General features: G+C 31.8%; 1 protein-coding gene across 1 annotated transcript; it reads left to right on the top strand.

Annotated features, from left to right (window-relative positions):
* Positions 1-12,214: 12,214 nt before the first annotated feature.
* Positions 12,215-24,142, top strand: LOC125876402 (3-oxoacyl-[acyl-carrier-protein] synthase II, chloroplastic-like). The gene is made up of 14 exons (XM_049557587.1): positions 12,215-12,755; positions 13,621-13,826; positions 13,900-14,103; positions 14,376-14,486; positions 14,579-14,674; positions 14,833-14,878; positions 14,986-15,065; positions 15,695-15,763; positions 15,899-15,983; positions 18,338-18,492; positions 18,590-18,670; positions 22,175-22,234; positions 22,665-22,819; positions 23,776-24,142. Exons 1-13 carry the CDS (start codon positions 12,443-12,445, stop codon positions 22,779-22,781), a joined length of 1,623 nt encoding a protein of 540 aa, XP_049413544.1. The 5' UTR covers positions 12,215-12,442; the 3' UTR covers positions 22,782-22,819; positions 23,776-24,142.
* Positions 24,143-25,719: the final 1,577 nt, after the last annotated feature.

The following is a 25,719-nucleotide window of genomic DNA, read 5'->3' as shown; positions in this document are numbered from 1 at the left end:
AAACAATGTGACAAGGGAAAAAAGCAAACAAATGAGAGGCATAAGACACAACCTACTCAAGATTGCGCATCAGATGAAGATGAAGATGAAGATTTTGATCTTGATGTTGAGGAAGACATGCCATGGAAGCAAAGAGATTTTTCACCAAAAGGGCCTACATGGAAGGGGAATGCACCTGAAACTGAAAATATGTTGGAGCAATTAAGAAAAGAAAAGGTATGAAAGTTGGACAATTTAGTAACCTATTTTACAAGAGTGATGCTTAGTATATCATTGTGGTCTTTTAATCAGATGGATATGCGATCCAACAAGGAAAAGAAACAAGGAAAGGAGAGGCATAGAACACTAATTGATGAAGAAGATGTTGAGGACTTTCCCTTAACAACTCCACCGCCTACTCAAGATGAAGATGAAGATTTTGATATTGATGTTGAGGATGACATGCCATGGAAGCCAAGAGATTTTTCAGAGTTGAATTCTAGAATCCAACAAAGACAAAATCAGGCACGACCTACAGGATCAAGAAGAATCAACTTCCTTGGAGATGGTCCGAGTGCAAGTGATTTGTATGCACCAAAGGGACTTACGTGGAAGGGCAGTGCATCTATTACTGGAAGAATGTTGGAGCAATCAAGAGTGGAAAAACTTAAGACAAAAAAGGATAATGGCAAGGCACAACAATGACAAGTTCAATAATGAAGACAATATTTTGTTATTTTGTTGCATGTTTTTGAGATACTAATGGCATACAAAAACATGCTTATGTGTTTAAAAGCTTTTTGTATTTGCACTAACTTCTTTTGGGGTATGTACTGAACTAACTTCACTATGTTCAAATCAATTTTTTGTCATTATATATGAAGTGTTCATCGTGTTCTGTAAATGTGTAAGAGAGAGATCATAAATGGTCAAGTTCTGTAAATGTGCAATTTTGTTCAGGTTCTGTAAAATATATGAATGTGAATAATGAAGAATTTGTTTGTCAAAAAGTTTAAGTTGTCCATGCTGGTTTGAGGAAGACAGGAATGATTATCTTGGGTGGAGGGTTGCCTAAGCACCATATTTGCAATGCCAATATGATGTGAGATTTAAAGGATGTGAGATTTTAATTTTCTTGTACTATTTTCGATTTATTCAATGCAGGCTCATTGTGATGCAACAATTGCATTTTCCATATTTGCAGCTGAGAAATTTGCAGCTACATGGACTAAAATGCTTCTTTNNATCATAAATGGTCAAGTTCTGTAAATGTGCAATTTTGTTCAGGTTCTGTAAAATATATGAATGTGGATAATGAAGAATTTGTTTGTCAAAAAGTTTAAGTTGTCCATGCTGGTTTGAGGAAGACAGGAATGATTATCTTAGGTGGAGGGCTGCCTAAGCACCATATTTGCAATGCCAATATGATGTGAGATTTAAAGGATGTGAGATTTTAATTTTCTTGTACTGTTTTCGATATTCAATGCAGGCTCATTGTGATGCAACAATTGCATTTCCCATATTTGCAGCTGAGAAATTTGCAGCTACATGGACTAAAATGCTTCTTTTGCAGATACATGGACATTTGCAGACATTTGCAAACATTTGCAACTGGATTTCCCATGATTTGGACTCAACTATAGGCACTTACTATTGACTTGTGACCATATTTGTTTCGTTATTTGATCAAGGTCATGCTTGAATGCTTCTTTTGCTAGTCCGATTATTTGTTTCGTTAGTGAAAATTGTAGAGTACGTTGCTTGAACTCTCCAAAAATGATGTTATACTCGTATTGGACCCTCAAAAATTATACTTGAGTTCTCATGACAGAATGAGCATTGGTCTGGGAATTTAACTTTGCATTACACTTGTTATGATTATGATGATAATGAAAAATTGGAGCAGTTGTGTTGTTGTATGACAATAATGACGGGACCAGTAGTCTTTGTTGCTATAGATGCATTGCATGTAATTTGGTATGTGTGCAGTTTAAGTAGGAAGCAAAAACATTTGTTATATTAAGCAAATACATTTCCAAAATGGTGCCAAGTTTGAACATTACTTTTTAGTGTGTATTACTTCAACTACTAAACATTACTTCATATTATATCAGTGCATATGTCCTTCCATTACAACACCAAAATGAAGAATAAAATGGTCCTTCCATTACAACACTAAAATGAAGAACAAAAAGGGAACCAACATATCAAAAGACACTAACAACTGAATTCACTAAATACTAACAACTAATGCTGAAAGTAAACACTAACAAAGGAAGTCACTTAGTCGTTAAAGCAACTAGAAATCCAACAAAAAGAAAACATGAAATCATAACTTTGTACTTTATCTTGTGATATTTGTCTTGAAATGTCCTAACTTTTTCCACTACCAAATCATTCGATGCCTCCAATGTAGCAATTGTTTCCGACAAATATCCTACTTTTATCTTCAAATTTTCCACAACAATCTTCAAGTTCTCCATTTCAATCTTCAAATTCTCCACTTCAATCTTCAAAATATCCATTTCCATCTTGACATCTTTCAACGACGACTCTAAATTACGTAGGTAAGCTACTTCAGGAAAAGCTTGGTCTTCCCATTCCCAATATCCACATGAAGAAAACTGCCATAAGAATACTCGAAATCAGTTCATATGAATAAATACGAAATAAGATCATACGAAGAAATACCAAATCAGATCAATAATAGGAATAAATCAGTTCATATACTTACATCCGGACGAGGACATCAGAAAAACCTTCTTCCCAGATTAGATGTAGTACTCGAAATCAGTGTTTTGACCACCAAACCACAAGAACATTTTCTTTGAGACGAATAAATATTTTGTGACATTTTTTGAGAAGAAAAATGAGAGGTGAACGAAAAAGAGATGCTGGAAGAACAATGGGTAGAACGAAAGAGAGATACAGGAAGAACGAAAGAGAGATGCCGTAGGCAAAACAACTTAAAATCCAAAAATCTTATCTTTCGTTGGCGAAAAATCGATTTGTTGAGCAAGATCGCTGTAGAAAATCAGAGGAGAAGTTAATGGGTAAATTTGGGAGAAAATGAGATTATCTAAAGAGAGAGCATAGGTAAATGGAAATGAGTAATTGGGTTAATTGGTACCGGGTTATCCTAGAGGGGGTCGGGTCATTGGGTTAAAAATAGGGAATAGGGTTTTTTTTTTAAATTCGGGTAATTGGGTCAATTTGGATCAATTTTGGGGATTCCGTCTAAATGAGGGGTAATTTTGGTGAAATTAGTAACGGGAGGGGTACAATTAACTTCATTTTAACGGCGAGGGTAAAGTCAAATAATAAACCAAAGTTGGGGGATATTTTTGACCCTTTTCCCTGAAATATATCATTTCATGATAGAATGATTTACTCTTGTTGAATAATGATACTTCAAATTTCGATCAACTTTGAACTCTCAATGGCTATAAACCACAATTGAGATTTAAAAAAAGAAGAGTAGAAAACTTATAAAATTCATTGTGGAAAAATAAGAGAAACCCCCTTTATTTATAGCCAACAAATGATAGTATGAACATTTGTGTATTATGTCTTATCGAAAAAGTCACAACTCATCAAAAAAGTCACAATTCTTTAAAAAAAATCACAATTCATCTAAAAAAATCACAACGCTTCAATATAACAAAGTGTTATTCAAATTACATTTTTTCTCTTGATGTCTTTTCAGAAAAAATACTTCATTTTTTATTCACGCCTTTTAAAATCAAACATATACAACGTATTCAAATCATGTTTAAGAATTATGATACAATGTTACAATAAATTCAACTCATGTTTTAAAAATATCAAGGTACGAAAAAAGAAAATATTATCAATAAACAAAAAACTAAACTAAAATTGTGATATAACGATATAATTTATATACATAAATAGATCCTTCACCAAAGAAACAGTGACAAATATATATATGGTAGACATTTTCAAATACATGATATAAGAACTAAGAAGTATAATCTTCTAGTACATTTTGTCTATTTATGTCTATTTCCCATTGCTTGACTTTTTCAGCCATTAGATCTTTGTAAGAAAGTAAAATCATTTATAACATACCATTAATTACATAATCTATATAATTATTCTTTGTGTTTCAGATTTCAAAATGTCGCATCAAAATTAAAATAATTGACATGATTTAGATATTTCAATTGTCAAAAAATATAGAATAAACGAAATTGTATCCACAAACATAAAAAAAAAAATTGAATTCAAAATTGTAAGTAAAAGAAAATGTTAAACTAAAACGATCAGATATCTTATTTATAGATATCCAGAAAAGAAACAACTTTATTTTCATGAGTTACTCAATTTAGCTATGTTATATTCTATTAATTGCTCTCTTCAGTTAACTATCGGTGCAATTAAAAATCCTTGCTCAAAATAGATACAAGTAATTCAAAACTCAAATAAAAATTAAAAATTAAAAATTGAAGAAAAATTGCAAGGTTATGTAAATGTTAATATTATCACTGCACGTCGTAATATAGACCTATACAACGCCATGTGTTTCATTTTATGTGATCCTATTTGATTTGATACGGGTGTTTAAAAAAAAAAATTAATCTTATAATCTAAAACAGTTCTTAAATATTTGTGTGGTGATAAATCATTACATTAAATTAAATTATTTCTACTAAAAAAAGATGACCTTTTTGGAACTAACTAAGTGCCCGTTTCGATGGGCTTTTAAGTTGGTCAAAAGTAGGGGTGTACATGATCGGGTTGGTTCGGGTTTTTCAAATATCAAACCAAACCGTTTGTGTAAAAATTTAAATTTATAAACCAAATCAAACTAATAAAATTCATATTTTTTCGGGTTTTTCAACCTCGGGTTGGTTCGGGTTTTTCAAATACCAAACCAAACCATTGTGTCGAATTTTTAAATTTATAAATCAAACCAAACTAATAAACCTCAAATTTTTTCAGATTTTTGGATTTTTCCGGTAAAGTTTGCAAACAAACATATAATTAACTTGTTCTCCAAATATTTCTTTAGTCCAACCAAAATACAATTATCTAAGGTGTTTTTTTTTAAAAATAAAGTACTAATGACACAAAAATATTCAATAAAAAATAATAATGAAATCATCATATGAAATAAATATTGCAAAGTCATAATGAAAATGATCATAATTTAAAAGTATTAAATCATGCTAAAATAAATTTAATAAGTATTAGTTACATTACTAAATATTTAAGGAAAATTATAATTAGATTATGTATTTTAATTGTCTAAACCAATGTAAAACTAAGGAACAAATATTCAATATTATTGTCATGCTTAGTGTTGAATTGATTTCCTTTTTACATTAGTATTAATTTGATTTTTGATTTAAGTTTTATTATAATTATCAACATCTATGAACTATAATCTTTATTGGACCATTCCAAATTCTAAGTTTTAAACTTGAAATAATATATTGTAAAAGATAAAAACTATGAAATAGTATAAGAAATATTTTAAAATTATATCAAAGTAAATATTTTTATGTATAAATTAAAATTTTAAAATTACATATATAATGTCGGGTTGGTTTGGTCTCGGGTTGTTTTTTTTTAGTTAAAACCAAACCAACCCAAATATAGTCGGGTTTTTTTCCCAATACCAAATCAAGTCAAACCAAACCACTAGTTGGATTCTTTTTTGGTTTGACTCGATTTGCGATTTGGTTCGGTTTTCGATTCAATTTTGTACACCCCTAGTCAAAAGTGACTTAAAACAAGTCAAAAGCTAAAAGTAGGTTGATCCTTACTTTTTTAATAACTTAAAAGTTATTCTACTTTGACCAAGTATATTACTACTTTTTTACTCTTAATTCTTTTAAATAATTTCCAAATTCTTTCATGTGATCTATTCAAATTATATATTTTTGAAATTTAAAATAAGTTGCACATTTAAAATTAACTTAAATATTAAGTTATTGAAATTGAATTAAAATATAAATTAATTTTGTTTTAGAAATAAAAACCTTAGATTAATCAACTTTTTATTATGTTAACAGTTTTAAGGGTATTTCAGACATTTTGATAAAAAAAAGTGTTTAACAACACTTATTTGCCAAACACATGAATAACATTTTTTCAATTGTAACACTTTTATTCAAACACATAACTACTTATTTTTAAAATAACTTTCAAAACTTTAAAAAGTTACTTTTTAAAAATTATTATTTTTTAAGTCAATCCAAACGGACTCTAAAAAACTATCATATAAAATGAAACAGAGAAGTATAATTTTCTAAAAAGACACGTGTCACATGCGTTAAGGTTGTAGAGTGCTAAAAAGATTTTGCCACGACTTTCATTTATTTCGTCGGCTAAGATGAAATTGGTTGAAGAATTTAATAGCCCCTCATCCTACTTGGACGGAGTATAATATACTATAGATTGAGGGTCTGTTTGGTAGGAAGGAAAATGTTTTCTTGGAAAATAAGTGAATTTCTAACTTATTTTTTCATGTTTGATTGGCGAGTAGAAAATATTTTTAATGTTTAATTGGCAAATGAAAAAATATTTTTAAAATTTGAAATATTTTTTAAAAACAATTGACGGAGGTGGCCTAAATGGGGTGGCGGGGGTGGGGTGGCATAAATTTTTTTTAAAATTTGAAATATTTTTCAAAAACAATTGACGGGGTGGCCTGGATGGGGTGGGGATTAGGGGGTAGGGGTAGAGGTAGTGTAAAAAAAGATTTTTTTTAAAATAAGTGAATTTGAAAAACATTTAATTCAACGAAACATAGGAAAATTGAAAAACATCGTACCAAACACACCCTGAGTGCTGTTTAGTTTACTGGCTAAAAATATTTTAAAAGGGAAAAAATAATTGAAGAAAGAAATAAAAAATAGTTAAGTCATCAACCAGAATATTCACGTTGTTCATCCCCTTTGTTTCTACTAAATTAGTTATAAATAATATTCAACCCTGACGCCGCCGCCGCCGCCCATACTTCGCTATTTATTTTTTATTTGTCCATAATTTTGAATATATATTTTTTTATATAGAAAACACTTTCTTCTAGAGACGTATGTGATGTAAAGTTCATTACTTAGATTTCGTATGATATCAAACACTGAATATTGTTTTTAATTAATAAAAAAAACTTGTCTAGAATGAATTTTGTACCCCCTTTAAAAACTAATAAATGAAATGTATATATTTATTATTATATTGATGGTTGTATTTTTCTTTAATAGACTTAAAAGTGAGTAGTTAATCTTAAATATAAAATATAAATGATACAGTAATTTTATCAAATCACTCTTATTAAATATAAGTTATTTAAATTTTGGAAAATGAATAGTATTTAATAGCAAGGGTAAGATAGGCAAATAATGATAAATATTCATTAATTTTATAAACTGGACAAGTATTGTTGGACATTTCAAAATAATATAGTAGACAAGTAAAAATAAATAAATAGAGTATCTTTTTCTTGATATAGTAAAACTGACAAATAAAAATAAACAAATAAATATTAAATATAGTAGCAAAAGTAAAAATTTCCAACATAGTTTTTTTAAAAAAAATATAAATATATATTAGAGTGTCGTATCTTAATTCAAATACAAATACTAAAAAGGGAAAATTGTATATAAACAAACTATTATTTAAATTAAATGCTATAAATATAGTTTGATTTAATTGTACTCATAGCAAACTGTTGCTATTTCGCCTCTCTCCTGGTGAATCTCATTTGCCACTCTCGTTCTCTCCCTCGNTAAAAATAAACAAATAAATATTAAATATAGTAGCAAAAGTAAAAATTTCCAACATAGTTTTTTTAAAAAAAATATAAATATATATTAGAGTGTCGTATCTTAATTCAAATACAAATACTAAAAAGGGAAAATTGTATATAATAGCAAACTATTATTTAAATTAAATGCTATAAATATAGTTTGATTTAATTGTACCCATAGCAAACTGTTGCTATTTCGCCTCTCTCCTGGTGAATCTCGTTCGCCACTCTCGTTCTCTCCCTCACCTCTCTCACTTTTTATACAAACGCAAATGTATAAAATGCGTTTGTGTTTATATAAAGCGAGAGAAAATTGTATATATACATATATTTTCGTTCCCCTCTCTCCCCTCTCCCAGATCTCGCTCGCCACTCTCCCAGATCTCACTCGCTCACTCGCCTCTCTCACTTTATACAAACACAAATGTATACACTGTGTTTGTGTTCGTATAAAGCGAGAGAAAATTATATATACAAATACAAATGCATATATTTTCGTCTTATACACTTATGATTATACAAATACGATCTTCCCCTGCCCAGTTTTCTTTTGTCTTTCTCTTTTTCTCGCTTTATACAAACACAGATTATACAATTGATCTTTTGTATATGTATACCAAAGCAGATTATACAACTACTTTCTTTTGTATATGTATAGCGAAATTATACAACTGCTTTCTTTTGTATATGTATAGCCGAATATACATATTTATGTTTGCTATGAAGCGCAATTATGCAAATTATAGCTATAGCATACAAATATAATTTTTGTGTTTGTTATATCTGAAAGTTGCTCTACTAAAAAAATATGATAGCGACGTAACTTATTTTGAACTGTAATATAGGATAGGCTGAACATTTCATTCATCACTACATTGGAATCTTTTTCCTATTGGGGATATTCTACGTACGATTTATATATAGCACAAAAATAATTACTATGTAGTTGTTCAAAATAGTTTTTGCATAACTAAGAAAGAAAGCATGTGCATAAATTGGTTTAATCAATAAATTAAATTGAAGAAATATTATTATTTTTTTAATATTGTGTTATTGAGTTGATACTTTTTAAATGATTTTATAATTTTTTTTGTTAGATTATCAATTTGATGTTCAGTTTTGTCATTTTGGTTAATAGTTAAATTAATATCCTAAATTTTGCTCTTAATTATATGAGCTTTAATATTTTACCAACCATATTCCCTAAATTTTAGTATAACTTTCGGTTTGTAGGCAATTCAAACTACATTATCTGTCTTTCTATTACGACACATTCTCTCTTCTAGGTTTTAGATTCAATTGTTATAAAGAAAGATATTTAATATTATTTTTTATAATTTATTGCATGAGTCTTTAGAAGAAATTAGAATATTTTTATCGCAAATAAAGGTGCACTTTTATTCTTTCTATTATTTTTATTTTATGAACATCATGTATATATGATTATATAAGCATTTTCTTGTTGATTAAATAAAAAATCGAACTGTGTTAAGGACTAAAAACTGATTAAACGATAATTAATCATTAATATTTTATTAATTTGAGTATCAATTTAACGTGTTCACAAATGAAAAAAATTGACAAACTAAATCCCAACTGATGCGCACCCCTAGACCGTGGTGAAAATCAGTTTTTTTCCTTAAATTGATCGGGTAGTAGAAGACTCAAATCCTAACATGTCAAAATTAGGTGTCTAACTAGCTATTTTTGAGTTTAGACAACCGTAATTTTATAGGATAAACATTTCTAATAAAAAGAATAATTATTAAAAAATATATATTTTAAAAGAAAAAAATAATATATTTATTTGAAATACTCTTTACTTTTAAAGAACCCATTCTTTAGGGGTGACAATGGGTGTGGGAGGGGTAGTCAAACCCACAAAATTCTCATCCTTGCGTAACATTTTTATCTATTATCAATTCGCTCCATCCTGTAATCATATAAATTTGGTTCGTTTCGTTTATGTTTATTTACATATACAAATATTTTAAAATTTTATAAATAATCATTATTATATTAAAAATAATTTAAATGTTGATTTAAAATTATTTTATTAGGCTATTAGCTAGTAACATTTTTAATTAATATAAATCTTTTATTAGCAATTTAATAATAAATTATTTTTAAATTTTTGTGCTAGTGAAGATAACTCAAAGTTTCTAATTTTATGTTGTCAGAAATCAAATAGAGATTTTGAAGGCCGCATTAATTGATTTCACAAAATTTAGCTGAGCAAACAACACAAAATTAAAAACCTTCAGCTAACTTCTTTATCAGACAATTTTTCAATCTACATAATTATGCACTCGCATAGTATTAAAAATTACTACTTAAGATTTTAATCGGATTAACCGTCCTACTTTTCATTCGTCCCACACCGCTTTTGCACTGCTCTATTGTCACTCTATCATTCTTGTTTCTTCTTTTAAAAGTAAAATTAGCTAATAAACAGTAAAAAATAATCTTTTTTTTTTCTTCTTAATATTATTTTATCAGTTAAAATAAAATGACTTCATATGCTTTTTTTAACGGACTTTTTTATCTATTAACTAATAATGAGGGTATTTTGGACCATACTGTTAACGGTAAAAATATTTTAACCTAAACTATTAATTGAAGATATTTTTATTTAGTTTCACGTAATTTAGTGTCATTCTTGACTCTTTTTTTGTTCTTATAATTAGGTGTCTAATTATCTCTGAATATTTTAGTATAAATTTTATGTGCTTTTTTTCATAATCAAGTGTGTAACTATCGTTGAATTTTTAGTGACTATAATTTTTGTTCGCATCTTATTACAAATACGTTTATTTATTTTGTTATATTTTTTTGCTTAAAAATATCATTGTCATTAGTCAATTAGTTTTAAACTGTTCTTCAACTAATCAAAAACAATATTCTTCATAATAATTGTTCAAAATTAAGAAAAAAAATGTTAATTTTACCCTCTAACTATTCAAAATAAATCAATTTTATCTTTATTGTTTTCATGTTTTGGGAGGGGGAGGGGGAGGGGTTGAATGAGTGTGTGTATATATATATATTATTTCATTCTTTTTTCTTTTTCTCCTTCTGAATAAGTTATTGTTTCTGAACATGAAATTATATACCTTGTTTTACATAACTATTTAAACATTTTATTTTCCTATAGCAACAATAATGAATTTATTTACTAATTCTAAGAATGATATAATTAAAAACAATAATGTTGGTAATTTAACTTTATTTATAAATTCGTAGTGTAAAAAATAATTATTAAAAATAGTCAAACTAATCTCATAACCTCCCGTTTTGCTCAAATTCTTACGATTAAGAGCATTTGTCATGAACTTTAGATGTATGTGGGTGGGGGGAATTGTCCCCGTATTATTAATAATGAAATTATTCACTAATTTTAAGAATAATATGATAAAAAATCTAATCTTAGTAATTTAACTCTATATTATAAAATTAATCGTGTAAAAAATAATTATTAAATTAGTCAAACTATTCTCATAATCTTCAATATAAATTTTTACTCAATAAATTAATATTTTTTTTTTCAAAATTACGTACCTAAACTCAGCTATATAGCCTGTAATTTATGAAAATTTAAACCACTTGATTTTATAGCTATTGAACTCATCCCATAGAAAGGATATTTATATATAGCTAATAATAGTAATAATAATAATAATAATAATAAAATAAAAATAGTAACTGTCTAATTGGTTTAATTTGATTTTTCTCATTTTTTTTGTTATGAACAACAATAAACAAAGCAATACTATTAAAACAAGACCAAGAGAATTAAAAGAAAAAAAATAATCTCTCTCTACATATATATATATATATATATATATATAATAGTAATTGTCTAATTGATTTAATTGATTTTTTAAATCATTTAAAAAAAATATCAAACTAAATATTATTGAATTCTAAGTAAAAAAAAGTGAAACTTAAAAATTTACTCCCATCCTTTCATATTAGATGTACCATTTCTATTTTACAGTGTAATTAAAAATCACTAATGTATTGATCACCTTTACTATTTTGCCTTTTGTTCATATTAATTAGTCTCTTAGAAAAAAAATTAAATTTTCAAAATTTATTTAAACTTCCAAGGTCATATTAATTATAAAGGTTAAAATAAAAAAAAAACATAATAATTTAATAAATAATCAAGTAGCATGTGACACAAATTTTTAACAGGATGCTCATTTAATATGAACAGAGACAGTAGATTATTTTATTGTTTAGGAGTACTAAATTTGTTTGCATATTATGGTTGGCACATGAGACATAGATAAGAGAAAAGATTTGGAATTTATAGAGTGAGAGAACACTTGGCTGGAGCTGTTTATACCAGGGACTCAGATATTGTGTTTATTTTATTAAAGAATTATAATTAAAAAATATATTAGTCTAATAATTAAAATATATAAAAATAAAACCTTGGCTCTGATATGGTTTTTTATAGTGCGCAGAGATCCAGGAAAACGACAACATATTTTTGTTTCTTCATCTCTCTCAGATTTAACCAACCCCCCCACCCCCTCCTTCGCTCTAAAGTTTTTCTGAACTGAACTCTCCGCCCTCTGCATTTTTCACCATTGCTATTGTCTTCTTTCTATCTTTTGAGTTCAAAGTTTATATATATATATAAAGGGGTTGTATAGTTTGATCGGAATTTTAAGAAAAATGGCGTCATCGACGGTATCGTCATGGATGATTGGGTCATGCATGTCAGTTCCTGGTGAAAAGGAGCATGAATTACATGGTTTTTTTGGGATTTATAAGTCTAAATGCAAATGGGCTATTCCAAGTAAAACAACCAAAGGGGTTTTCATAAACTCCAAATCCAATAATCCTGTTACATTTCCAATCTCTTCTTCCTTCTTATCTCAACCTAACCGTACCATTACTGGATTTTCCTCTTCCAATTCCTGCTTTCTATTTACCGGATCCGCAGCTACTCGTCCCCCAACAAAAAGTATCTCTTCTGCTCAAACAGGTAAATTCTACCTTTATGCTTGATTGATGGTTTTTTCGTGCCCCCTTTTAGATGTTTCGTTAAAATTAAGGTTGGTTAGAATTGGAGATGCATTTGTTATTTTGGAGTGTGTTTATTCTCAAGGTTGCATGGTTGATTGTTATAGCTAGTTAGTGAGTGTGTTCTTATATTTGTTTTTTTTACATTTTAAACAGACCCAGGTTGGTGAAATTGAATTGAGTTTATTGATTATTCTAGACTTGTTGATTTTGGCATTGCGTGTCATGTGAAAAGAGTGATAGATCATGCAATTTGTTTGTTGCTTAATGTCTGCAAACTTGTTTCTTGTTGGATTTCGAGATCATGCCTCAACACTTCCAACTGTGTTTCTTGGTTGTTTCTTTGGGCTACCATTAGTGTATTTTCTCATACTTGAAACCATTTGTTGGTTCTTTTCAAAAGTTTGGTTGGGTATTAAAAAATAGGTGCTTATGATGATCATACAAGGTGGAAGATAAAATATGTGCATAATGTTGTGTGATATTTTGTTTTAGTATTAGAGATTGAAAACAACTTGTTGGAACAAGTTTAAGAGTTGTAGTTATTGGCTGGACGTAAAGGAAATCATTGTCCCCCTTTCTTTCTTTTTGGTAGAAAGTGGTTACCTTGTGATGACCAAATTTTAGAAAATGATTTTATCATGGAATCTTTTTTTTTGGAAAATATTATCCGTCTTTTGTATCAAGCTACACGATTGGGTTTTCTTTGGAGTATTGCCACAGAACTACGAAGTTGTGAATTTCTACATCATTTTCTAATACGCTTTCCTTCAAGTTATCAACTTTCTTACATAGATTTTGATGTATTTGGCCGCTCCTTGTACCAGGGGAGGTAATGGCAATTGCTTCCCAATCGGCCATGGAGGCTGCACCAAAGAAGAAACCTCCAACCAAGGAAAGGCGAGTTGTTGTGACAGGGATGGGTGTGACCACACCAGTTGGTCATGATCCCCACACGTTTTATGAAAACCTGCTTGAAGGTGTCAGTGGCATAAGTGAAATAGAAGCTTTTGATTGTTCTCAGTATCCAACAGTACGTCTTCTTCTTGGGCTTGTTTTCTTCAACTTTAGTTATTTAGATGTTGATAATGAGGTACATATCGCAGAGAATTGCTGGAGAGATCAAGTCTTTCTCAACTGATGGCTGGATTGTACCCAAACTTTCTAAAAGAATGGACAAGTTCATGCTTTACATGCTAACGGCAGGTAAGAAAGCACTCTCAGATGGTGGAATTACTGAAGACATGATGAATGAATTGGATAAAAGAAGATGTGGAGTTTTAATTGGCTCTGCTATGGGTGGGATGAAGGTGATCCACTTTCTTTTTCTTTAATCACAAATCTGATGAAAATTTCGCTGGTCAAATATGCCAACTTTCTTTTTCCATTTTATTTTGTTATTTATGTGCTTCTGGGATCAGCTCTATTTGGTCTCCAACATCTCAAATATAATTGAGCAACGGCTTGTACATGATTGCCATGCATCGAAATCTCCTTAGAGAGAATCCCTATGCAGACCAGTAGTCTTTGCTAGAACCAAGCTAAGTGACCACTCACTAACTGATTTGCTTTACTTGAGCAGGTTTTTAATGATGCAATAGAGGCTCTAAGGGTTTCCTATAGGAAGATGAATCCTTTTTGTGTCCCATTTGCAACTACAAACATGGGTTCTGCCATGCTTGCCATGGACCTGGTTAGCCAAAGTTTTAAGTTTTCAGTTATTAGCTGTGATGTATGATTAAGTAACACCCGGATTTATGTGCCTTCTTAAAAATTCAATTGCAGGGATGGATGGGTCCAAATTATTCAATTTCAACAGCATGTGCAACAAGCAACTTCTGCATATTGAATGCCGCTAACCACATCATTAGAGGTGAAGCTGTAAGTTTCAAGCCTTTAAGTCATAGAAAGCTGTAGGAAGCAGAGGATTCAGTTTCATCTTACCATTGTTCATAGAGTTCCTTATACATAGGCAGATGATTCCAAGAATTAACATTCTTAGTAGCTTAGTTCTCTCTTTTTACACAATGACAATGTAGGACTTGATGCTGTGCGGTGGATCAGATGCAGCAATTATACCAATTGGTATGTACCTGTTCTCTTTTACCAGAAGTTTAGCCTATCAAGCTGAGGTTGTAAAACTGTTGTTTTATATAATTTTGTGTTATTTTGTTTTTTTATTTCTTTTGCAGGATTGGGAGGATTTGTTGCTTGCAGAGCACTTTCACAGAGAAATACCGACCCTTCAAGAGCTTCTCGGCCTTGGGATAGTGTAATGTCTTGTAAATCTTTTGCTCTTGTTCCTCTGCTTTCTGTCTAGTTGTTAGCACAAATATTTGTGGAATGGATTGGTGATTCTAGTGTACTTGTGCTATTCCTGTTGCAGTTCTTGAGTTTGGGACTAATAGGAAATTAGAAATATTTGACTTTGAATTTTTCTCTTGTTTACTGAGTGAGTTATGCATATCTCAAACTGCAGTTTCCATTCCATGAGATTGAACTTGTATGGCATATTTTCTTCAGAATTTATGACCATGTAGCTCCAATGGCACTCATGTGAACTTTGTGGAAGAGAGGCATACAAGATATTTTGTAGGAATTAAAAACACCTGTTTTATATTGGTGGAATATTTATATTTTTAGTGTACTTTCGGAGCAAATATGATATTCCAATCACCATGGACGATAGGATGCACTTTACAGAGAATCATGACCTTTTACGGGATTCTCAACTTTTTGCTTACATCTTACGTGCTTATGTTAATTGCTATATTCAAATGACTTGTAAGATGAAGCAATAGCACTACAAAATTTCAACCCCATCCTTTTCCTGGTTGTGCGTGTGTGTAGCATATTTAGTAAGAATTGCTTCCTTCTTATTTGTATCTTAATCCTGGACAGAATCGCGATGGATTTGTCATGGGTGAAGGAGCTGGTGTTCTGCTTCTGGAAGAACTTGAGCATGCCAAGGTGATTTATGCTTCAAAATCAATAAATGCTTTCTTGCTCACCCGCTTGTTGATCCTCAAACAGAATATGAAAGATAAAAAGCCAATCCCGGGTCATATAATTGTTTTAAGTTTTCTTTTTAAATTTCATGAGCAGCAAAGAGGTGCAACAATCTATGCTGAATTTCTAGGTGGAAGTTTTACTTGTGATGCTTATCACATGACAGAGCCTCATCCTAAAGGTAATTTCTCTCGTATATATATTCTTAATTTTACCCTTTGGGGTGGTCTAGTGGTTTGGGCTTGGACTTCCATGTTGGAGGTCTCAAGTTCGAAACCCCTTGTCTCTGAAAGCAAGGGGTTTGCCTTCTGGGTCGAGCTCGTCGCACCGAGCTTGCCTAGTGTGGGTTACCTCGCCTGTGTGGTTTGCAAGCTATTGCATAGGAGTGGGGTTTTTACCCTGTGCGCACCCAAAGGGTAGCGGCTGCGGGTTTCCCTTGTCATAAAAAAAAAATATTCTTAATTTGCGTAGATGTGTCCATGTTGAATGGGCGTGACATCGATATTCTTCTCGTGGACCTTTAAATTCAGTGAAACTTAGCAAAAATTGCATTTACTCATGCCGGATAGTTATACGGTTATGCACATCCTTACCGTATCCGTACGGGTACACAAATCTATATAACAGATATGTCGGAATTTTCATCCAAAAATTGTATAGTTCTCTTGTGAAGCTATTCGGTTGTTGGGGTTCTTTTCATTGGTTAATAAGATACAGTTAATTAGATAGAGTTAGTGAAGATTTCTCAAGAAGAGGAAGATCAATGTAGCTTGAGTCTAAGAAACCAAATGGGTAGGAACCAAGGCTAGGGATGTAGACGGGTTGAAGTTGTGGTACTCAGGAAGCTCGAGGAGTAGAATTGGAGTAGATATTTTAGTAGACAAGGAACTTAGGGAGCAAGTGGTAGAGGTTAGGAGGATGAATGATAGGATGATGGCCATTAAACTAGTTTTGGGGATAGAAATGAAGGAGTTTCCCTTTTAGATTGCGCGAAAGCTTTCGAGATGGTCATAGCTAACTCGAGCTTCCAATAGTGGGAAGAGCACCTGGTGACCTATGCTAGTGCGGTGGCTAAGACTCAGATAGATTACGTGCTCCTTTGGAAGTGTGATAGAGGTTTATGCAAGACTGCAAGGTTATTAGGGGTGAGAATTTTTCGTACTATATGGGGCTAGCCTCCTCCTTGCCTCTTCTCATGATTAGTAGCATTATTTAGTGATTTTGTAGTTTCTTATTCTTCTATGTGTATTACTATTTGTTGCTTCATTTACTTTGTATCTTGGTATTTGGTTGTCATTTTTCTTGCAATCCTGCTTTGATGACATTCCTTTTGAGCGAGGGTTTATGAGAAACAACCTCTTTAATCCACAAAGGTAGGGGTAAGGTCGGCGTCTATCTTCCCCTCTCTATAACCCACTTGTGGGATTACATAGGGTTTTGTTTTGTAATTAAAAAGTGTGTTTTTGGGTGACAATTCCTTCAGGGATATCCAATAAATTTGGAACGACACAGAGGTATGTTTTGGCGGGCAACATCAAAGAAACTTTTGAACATTGAAATTTCTTCATTTCTAGATGGACCTGTCCGACTCCTTTTCCCTTTTTTTCTTCTCTGTATCTAGGATTGCCTTGCTTTTCTTAAGGATGGCATATCAAATGTAAGATTTACTTTTTGCATGATGAAACGGAAGCGTTTATGTTTAATTTACCCCTCCAATTATTAGCTGTGAAATAGAGGCCTCCAAAATATGATTCCATCACTCTATACATCTTATACTCTGGAAGGGTTTAAATTTTGATGGGAAAGTTGTGTGGCTAAATGGTTAGGGTAATACATCTCCCAAACCTCTTCTCTTTCTATGACCTTAAATATCTGGTACCTTGCTTTTTCAAACAAATAGAGCAGCAGATATTCTTGAATCTGTCTATCCATCCATCTCATAAAAGGTACTGCCCCTAACCATATATAGGATTTGATTCTTTGATTATACATTGGGTTCGTTTGAAAGAAAATATGTTTCTTCTCTTACCTAATGACTTATAACGTGCATGTTTTTCTTTAGTCAACAAGATTTTGTTCCACAAGGTATTTACTCCTTTATTGACATCTTATAAAAATTACCTTTTATGGGATGCATGAGTCACACAAAGCTCCTGATGGACTCCTCTGTGTGGCCCACCTATCTTGCCATGCTTGACTTTATTCTTTTTCTCATGTCAACTGCAAATCTCGAAATAAACTGCTTCTTCCTGGTTGTAGTGACTTAAATGATATACTATTTCTTAGCTTCTTTTTTCTGTTTTGCCTAAGTTGGAGATGCAGTTGTACCCATCAAGGCTAGTTCCTCAAGTTCTAGTATTTTCTGATAATTGTAGTTGAAAGATTCTTCCAAACCAGTCAGATATACTTGCACAATTTGTAGCTTACTCAAAACAGAATTTAGCTTAACATAATAAGAATGCACAATCTCATGTTTACTGAGAAATACAATAGAGAAAAGGAAAACTTTGAACTCTTCTATTCTCTAACTAGCAGGAACTGGAGTCATCCTATGTGTAGAGAAGGCATTAGCTCAGTCAGGGGTATCCAAGGAAGATGTGAACTACATTAATGCGCATGCAACATCCACACCAGCAGGAGATCTCAAGGAGTATCAAGCTCTTGTTCATTGTTTTGGCCAGAATCCAGAGGTTAAATTGAAGTTCTCTCATTGAACTACTGTGTCCATGCCAATCCTCTCAGGTTTTTGGTTCAGCTGTTTAATCAGCTACTGCTCTATGTTTTCAGTTGCGAGTTAACTCCACAAAATCTATGATTGGTCACCTTCTTGGAGCTGCTGGTGCTGTTGAAGCTGTGGCAACTATTCAGGTTCTTTTATCTCATAACTCCTCAAAGTTTGCTGCAGCTGCAGTTCAGTTGCTTTCTAGTTTCTTGTGTAACATTTCATCCAACTATTTTCTTGCATAGTAGATTTCCTGGCTGCAGATTCTGATATTTCTGCTTGTGTACCCTGTTGGGTGATTTGGATATTATTTTGGTGTCATCCTGTTGAATAGACCAAATCATTCTGTTATTTATGTAAGCATCTAATTGAACTAGATAACGTCATTAGCATCTCATACTATTTTTAGCAACCGTTTCGGGGGAAGTGAAGAAGCAACAGATTAATTTGGTTCCTCATTTGTTTGTGTGCTCTAGAACTTTTTTTTTTCTTGAGAGTGAACTTGTGGCTGCTAATACAGAGAGCACAACTGAAGCTGTTTTACTGAGGAAGTTTCAATTTTTTACAATTTCGTGACATGAATTGGTTTCCTTTTGAATTTGAGTTCACTTATTGATGTAATATAGAAAAAAAAAAGGAAAATATACATGGTTGTTAATATCAGCTGCCAGTGAAAATGCGTATTTATGCCAATTAGTAGCGATGGCACGTTGTGGGACCTAAAGAAGGGGTAGCAAAGGGACTGGCTAACTTTTTACAGAGAGGAAAATTAGTAAAGGCCTAACCACCTGGTCTTGATGATGTCGAACTGTTGGTCAATGTAACCTCAAGTAGACATAAATGACTTGTAGGGATAGAAACATCAACTACCTTGGAATCTGGAAAAACTAAACCTAAGTGTTGATGCAAACCTTTAAAATCTATTTGCTTTCAAGTTCAAGAATATCTTTACAGAAGGGTTATGATTTACTTCTGATCTGCCAATCTGATTTGTTGAGCATAAACCTGGCAAGAATATCAGCAACGATTTTGCGTAGGACCTGCATACATAAAAATGAAGTGCATGGCAATGTATGTGCAATATCATATTGAAAGCTGCACCGCTTTGATATTAAATCCTACCCTTGGATATGGATATCTCCACTTTGTACAAAGTTCATCCAGGGAATGGGGTAATGCAAGCTACTAAAATAACCAGTTTCTAGCCGTGACATCTGGGTACGCTCTGGAAAGCCATAGTAGGATGCCCTTAATGTTAATAGTGGTATATAGACCAACTTAATCAAGGTGTACAAAATTGAGTTCTTTTTATATATATATTGTTGCTTAGAGTATTGCGCCCTGATGTAGTTTATGACACTCTTCATGTCGGACAGACTTTCTGATGTTATCCTCCGTCAGAAGACGATGTGTCAAAGTAAAAATTAAGTTACCCATGATTCCTTGCCTCGAGGTTAAATAGGCCGTGCTACATTATTTGTCATCTGAAATGTTGTCTACAGATGTTATAAATGATAACACGATTCAGGTATTTTGCAAGCACTTGTGCAGGTGGACTAGGGAATTTTTTATCTAGAAAAGTTACTCCATTAGGCCTGGGTTAGGTCTTCTCTGATGTTTAGACTACGGAAAAAGACATGAAATTTAGGTATACTTTGTAAATATTTCCTGGCTACGTATTTGAACCATGAATATGTCATGGAAGTATTAGACAGTAATGATACTTTTGAGGTCTCTGTGTGTGTGTGTAAACAGGTTAACCTACACTAGATTTTTGGGTGTAATCTATGAATTTCTAGGTAACTAACTGATTTATCATCAAATAATTGGGAAAAGAGATCTGGAGAAAACAAAAATATGGATAGTTGGAGTCAAGTTAAAGAAAAGTTTCATATTCAATACAGTGGCCTTTCAAACTGTCGTTACCAACAGAAATGAGAGTGACCTTTTAAATCTTTGAATAATTCCCGGACAGGTGGTTATAAGGTAGGATGTAAATGATATAGGAGCTATACAAAATGTATATGACCAATTTAGTTCAATCAAAAAAAGTTTGGGTACATGCTTTAGTCCTGAAACTGTGTGCAATGATGGCAATGTTTCACATAACGTGATAACGGTGCTTTTATGCAAGTATCAAGGTGCGAAGGTGTGTGCTTGTTCAAGACATGACTATGAGGGAACACTAACCAATAAATCTCTTGCAAGATGATGTAGTTTTATGTTAACAGAAAAGTTGTATTAATTCCTAATCAATGGATAAATATGTTAGTCATCAGGAATTCAAAATTACTAATTATAGCATAAAAGCTAATCCCTGACGAAGAAATCTACAACCGTATTCTTTCATTTGACTCAGAAACTTAGTATGGATTTGGACTTGATTGTCACGGTTTTCATTTCATATATTTCACTTAATTCTTTTAGTTCCTTTGTTCACATGATAATGGTTTGTCTTTATACTTCTCTTGCAGAATGTGTATATTCATACATATACACACACACACAAGACAAACACATATTCTTCACCAACTCCTCTCTTAAGTAAAGCACGTGCTTCAATTACTTCTTTGGTGTAGAAGCCCAGCTTATCTTGTCATTTTTCCACACTTTTCACCTTTGAACAACATTAGTGCCCTCTCTCTAAGTTAATAGTATAGATGTTCATAGCTAGGTGGTACCAAATTCATAGTTGTTTAAGGTTGTAATCCAACTTTTAAAAGAAGACATCCATAGAAGTTGTAGGATGTAATATTATTTTTAAAATGATAAAATCATATCTTCATCAACTTCTTGTTTGAATTTAAAAAGAAAAAAAGAAGCATACTTATTTTTTGTTGTTAAGAAAAAGAGCATACTTGTACAAGGAAGTCGCATCATATTCATAAAAGTATATGTAATCTGAGTTTTGAAAGAAGAAAATCAAGCCTGTAGAAAGACATTTTCAAAGGAACATTGGTGGGAGCCTTGAAACAATGCACAGCGGGAGCTTTCCATAGTGGTAATTTATTTTTTGTTAGAAATTGTTGCTTTTTGCAGTGAATGTTGCTGCTGTGAGTTACTCTAGCTTGAAGTTAAGAACCCAAATGAACTGGGAGTAGAGTAACTTTGTCAACTTAAATTATTTAAATAAATGTTGACTGATGAAGCAAAAGAGACAAACTTTATCTAATTTTTTTTACCATGTGGGTATAGTTTTTTGTTTTGGCTATGAGAGTAGCTATGGCGATTGTTTTAGGATAAGTGATTACCTATTTTGAGATAATTCAAAGACAATTTTCTGCTGCTACATAGTTCCTTGCAGTGTTGGTGCTGCACAGTGTAATTGAAGTTAGATTAAAGTTCTAATTGTATCATCTCTGTTCTTGAATTTCATTGTAATCCGCCTTGACAGTGGAAAGGATGGTGAGGATAGACAGTCCTTGGACATTTACTTGAGCATGTTGCAGTAACATGTTTTTGTTATAGTTTATTTGTGATAATAATAAATTAGTTTGATAGTACATAGATGTTGCAGAACTTATTCTTAAGGTGATTGATGATTACAGATTTCATCCTGTAAATCTTTCTTGACTATACTTTTAAACATGTCTCTTGCAAAAATTATCTGGCTGAAACTGCTGACTGACGGTTAGAATTGGACTTCTCAGGCAATACGAACTGGTTGGGTTCATCCAAATATTAATCTTGAAAACCCAGATGAAGGCGTGGTAAGGATTTATCTTTTGTTCATTTAAGCATGGAATATCATCATACATAAAGAATTTTATCATATGAAACTGCTAAGAAAGCTTGCTGTATCAAGAGCATGCCGTTGGTTACACTTAATGGCTGACCAGCTAGTTAAGTTTAACTTTGCAGCTTCTCTGAATTTTTTACTATATCGCCAAAAGCTGGTTTATAGTGGAGCCTTTTATGGAAATGAAAAACTCACGAGTTATGAATCACAAGTCTATTAGTTTGATTCACATTTTCTGCATTATTAGGGCTTTGCTCTGATATTGCAACCAAGACAGATTCTTTTGTGACATGAATATACAAAGCATTTGATATATCATGTCTCCCCTGTTTTACTATTTCAGCTTTACTCTTTATTGACCTGGTAATCACCGCATCTGATATGTAATATCAATGAAACAGGATACAAATATACTTGTTGGCTCCAAAAAGGAACGACTGGATATTAAGGTGGCATTATCTAATTCATTTGGATTTGGTGGCCACAACTCATCAATCTTATTTGCTCCTTACAAGTAGATCTCTCGAACAATATTGATGCATCTGACAGATACAAGGTATGTAGGTGCGTGCTTGTTTGTATTGAGGAAGTGAGGAAGATTAAGAAAGCCATGTATTTTTAAGGGTACACTTAGCAAATCTAGTTAGTTGTTTGGTAGGGAACAAAACGGGAGAAGAAGGATCACTGTTTTAACATGTAACAACCTCGTTAGTTTGTTTCCGCAAAATAGAGGGAAATGGAACTTCATTCCTTCTAGACTATGGGACCTGCTTCCTACTAAACCCCATATGCTGCAGTGATCAAAGTAAATTTGAGAATCTTGAATCTGGAATATGACTATCTTATTCTTCGATTTTATTATTGGTCATTTGGTTGTTGTTTCTTTTGCTACGGTTATCATATTATTTGTTGTTGTTACTTTTCTCTTCTCTATTATTTTGATCATGGCTTCTTCACTACTGCATTTCCTTTTCAAATCTGCTTTGATATGCTTTACTTGAGCCGAGAGTTTGTCGGAAACAACCTCTCAACCTTCACAAGGTAGGGGTAAGGTCTGCATACGCACCACCCTCCCCAGACCCCACTTGTGGAATTACATTGGGTATGTTGTTATCAAGTCTGGAAAAAGAGAGTGGTCTATTTACTCAGAGACTATACTTCTAGGCTATGCCAAGCTTGCGGCTAAGACAAGTTTTCTTGAACAAGTGGATTCAATATTTTGGTACAGAACACCTATTTGGCAAAAAGAGAAGTGTTAGCAATGACTTGAGGTTATATATCAAACTGTTGGTTGAACAGATTTCCTTTTTACGATAAAAGGGAATCACCTGAGCTTGGCAATTTAGTGAGAGTTGATAGCTTTTCTATTCAAAATGTTGCTAGCTCTTTGTAGCATTGATTCACATCTGCAATGGAAACCAAATGAAACAAGCCTCCTTTCCCCACTTCTTTTTCTCTTACAGTTACTCCCCTTGTATTCATTGAACTTAATTACATATGTTTTCATTTTAGGAATATTTGAAAGGATCCTTGATTCCCAGAGTTACTTGAAGGACACTCGTACAAGAGGCCTCAGTCTCGAAGAATTTGTCTTTTGGAAGATAGTCTAATGACGGTGGTACTTCCCTCTGATATACAGAATTCGTTTTAGATGATTGTTGGAGAAAGAAGATCCTGAAGTGAAGAATGGGAGAAGGATCAAGTTTTATCTCCATAGTTGTGACAATCTCCTTTTCTCTTAGCTAAATTATTATTATATACTAAACTAAATTGTTTCTCATATATCCTTTACACATAACAGCAAATGATTTATGTGACCCTTAGGTGTTTGCATATGGCCCTTAATGCTAGTGTACTAGTTTCTTTGTATACCATATATTCTGCAAGACCTTTAAATTTTGACTTCTTGATATTTGAATGAACAAACTCTGAAGGACTTTGTCAAAGGAAAAAACAAGGTGATAACTTTAGGATATACAGAAAAATTACACGTTTGGTTTTTATTCTGTCCTTTAGCAATCCAACTTATCTCTAGTGGGGTATAAGTTCTTTAGAAATTGAAGTCGTATTGACTTTCTTAAGTAACTTATTAGTTAAAAGTTAAATGTCACAACTCTTATGATAACCAGAATTCAGCTTTATGGATTTACAAATTTGACGACAATGGTAGTATTTTAGCTACAGTTTTATTAATAAACTAAATTAAAGGAGTACATCATGCTCAAATATAGGCAAGCTAGAATAAGAAATGAAAAATTACAAAATTTCACAGATATTATATGTAGAACTAAAAAGAAAAACTTTAGTTGTGCGATGTTAATGTGCTGCAAAAACTTGTGTATTGTGCTACTCTTGTTGGCACAGTAATTGTTTAGTGTATCAGACTGCTCTCTTAGTTGCACCTATTCAATTGAATAGCTAATGTGCAAAACTTTTTTTGATTACAATAACTTTTACTTTACTATTGGTGATTTTCTGTATCTCTTCTATTTGTGAGTATATTTATGATTCCCTTTGTGGTTTTTTAGACTCAGTTCATAAGAACTTCTTCTTGGATTTCCCCTGCTAGCATCATCTGTGTTGCACTGGATCCTTCCTTCAAATGGTTTGACCACTTTGCTGTACAACTTCTTATTATTTCCTATATTCTAAGTTAGCGTTTGACCTCAAATTCTCAAATATTTTTGACAAATCATTTTTGAGTGAAGTTTCACTATGCAGTTGGGAGAAATGTTTGACTATTTCAAAAATATGATATATACCCATAAGTTCTAAAAATTATTAAAAATACCTTTTAGTTTGTATTGTCATTTTATATGAACATGTTTCATTGAAAATAATTGATAACAATCAACAACAAAAATAAATTGTTCCTTTTTTGCCATGTTTTGTATAGACAGCAGAGATGAATAGTTATTAATAGAGTAATTTGGTAGATAAATATTAGTTGGAATTAATAAATGATGAGTGCTTTTTATGAAATATAAAAGTTTTGGAATAATTTTTTAATTTTTAAATAGGTCAATTTACATAAATAATATATGGTATAACTTTATTTACGAATTATGACATATCTTTTACTATACAGATATTAGCCTTACTTTTCTTACCACAAATAGCCTCAACAAACAGAGTCACCAGTAGCAGAGCTAAGATTTTCAATAAAGAATTCAAAATATGAAGAAATTAACACATAAAGTAGCTGAAGGAGGTTCAACATCTATTATATATACCTAAAAAATTACTTTAACCATGTATAATATAATTTTTCGCCGAAGGAGGTTCAGATGAACCCCTTAACTATAAGGTGGCTCCGCCACTGAGGACCATTATCACTGCTAGTTCCTCTTCCGCATAACTATAACTGGCCATGCTTATACTAAAAATAATATTAACATATCTTCAAAATAAATGTCCAATTCATTTTTAAAATATAAATTTTTGACATATCTTTAA

Source organism: Solanum stenotomum, chromosome 9 (genome assembly GCF_019186545.1).
Source record: "Solanum stenotomum isolate F172 chromosome 9, ASM1918654v1, whole genome shotgun sequence".
In the NCBI taxonomy this organism is placed as follows: Eukaryota; Viridiplantae; Streptophyta; class Magnoliopsida; order Solanales; family Solanaceae; genus Solanum; species Solanum stenotomum.
The sequence above is the reverse complement of the archived record's forward strand: the minus strand, read 5'-3'. Positions and strand labels throughout refer to the sequence as shown.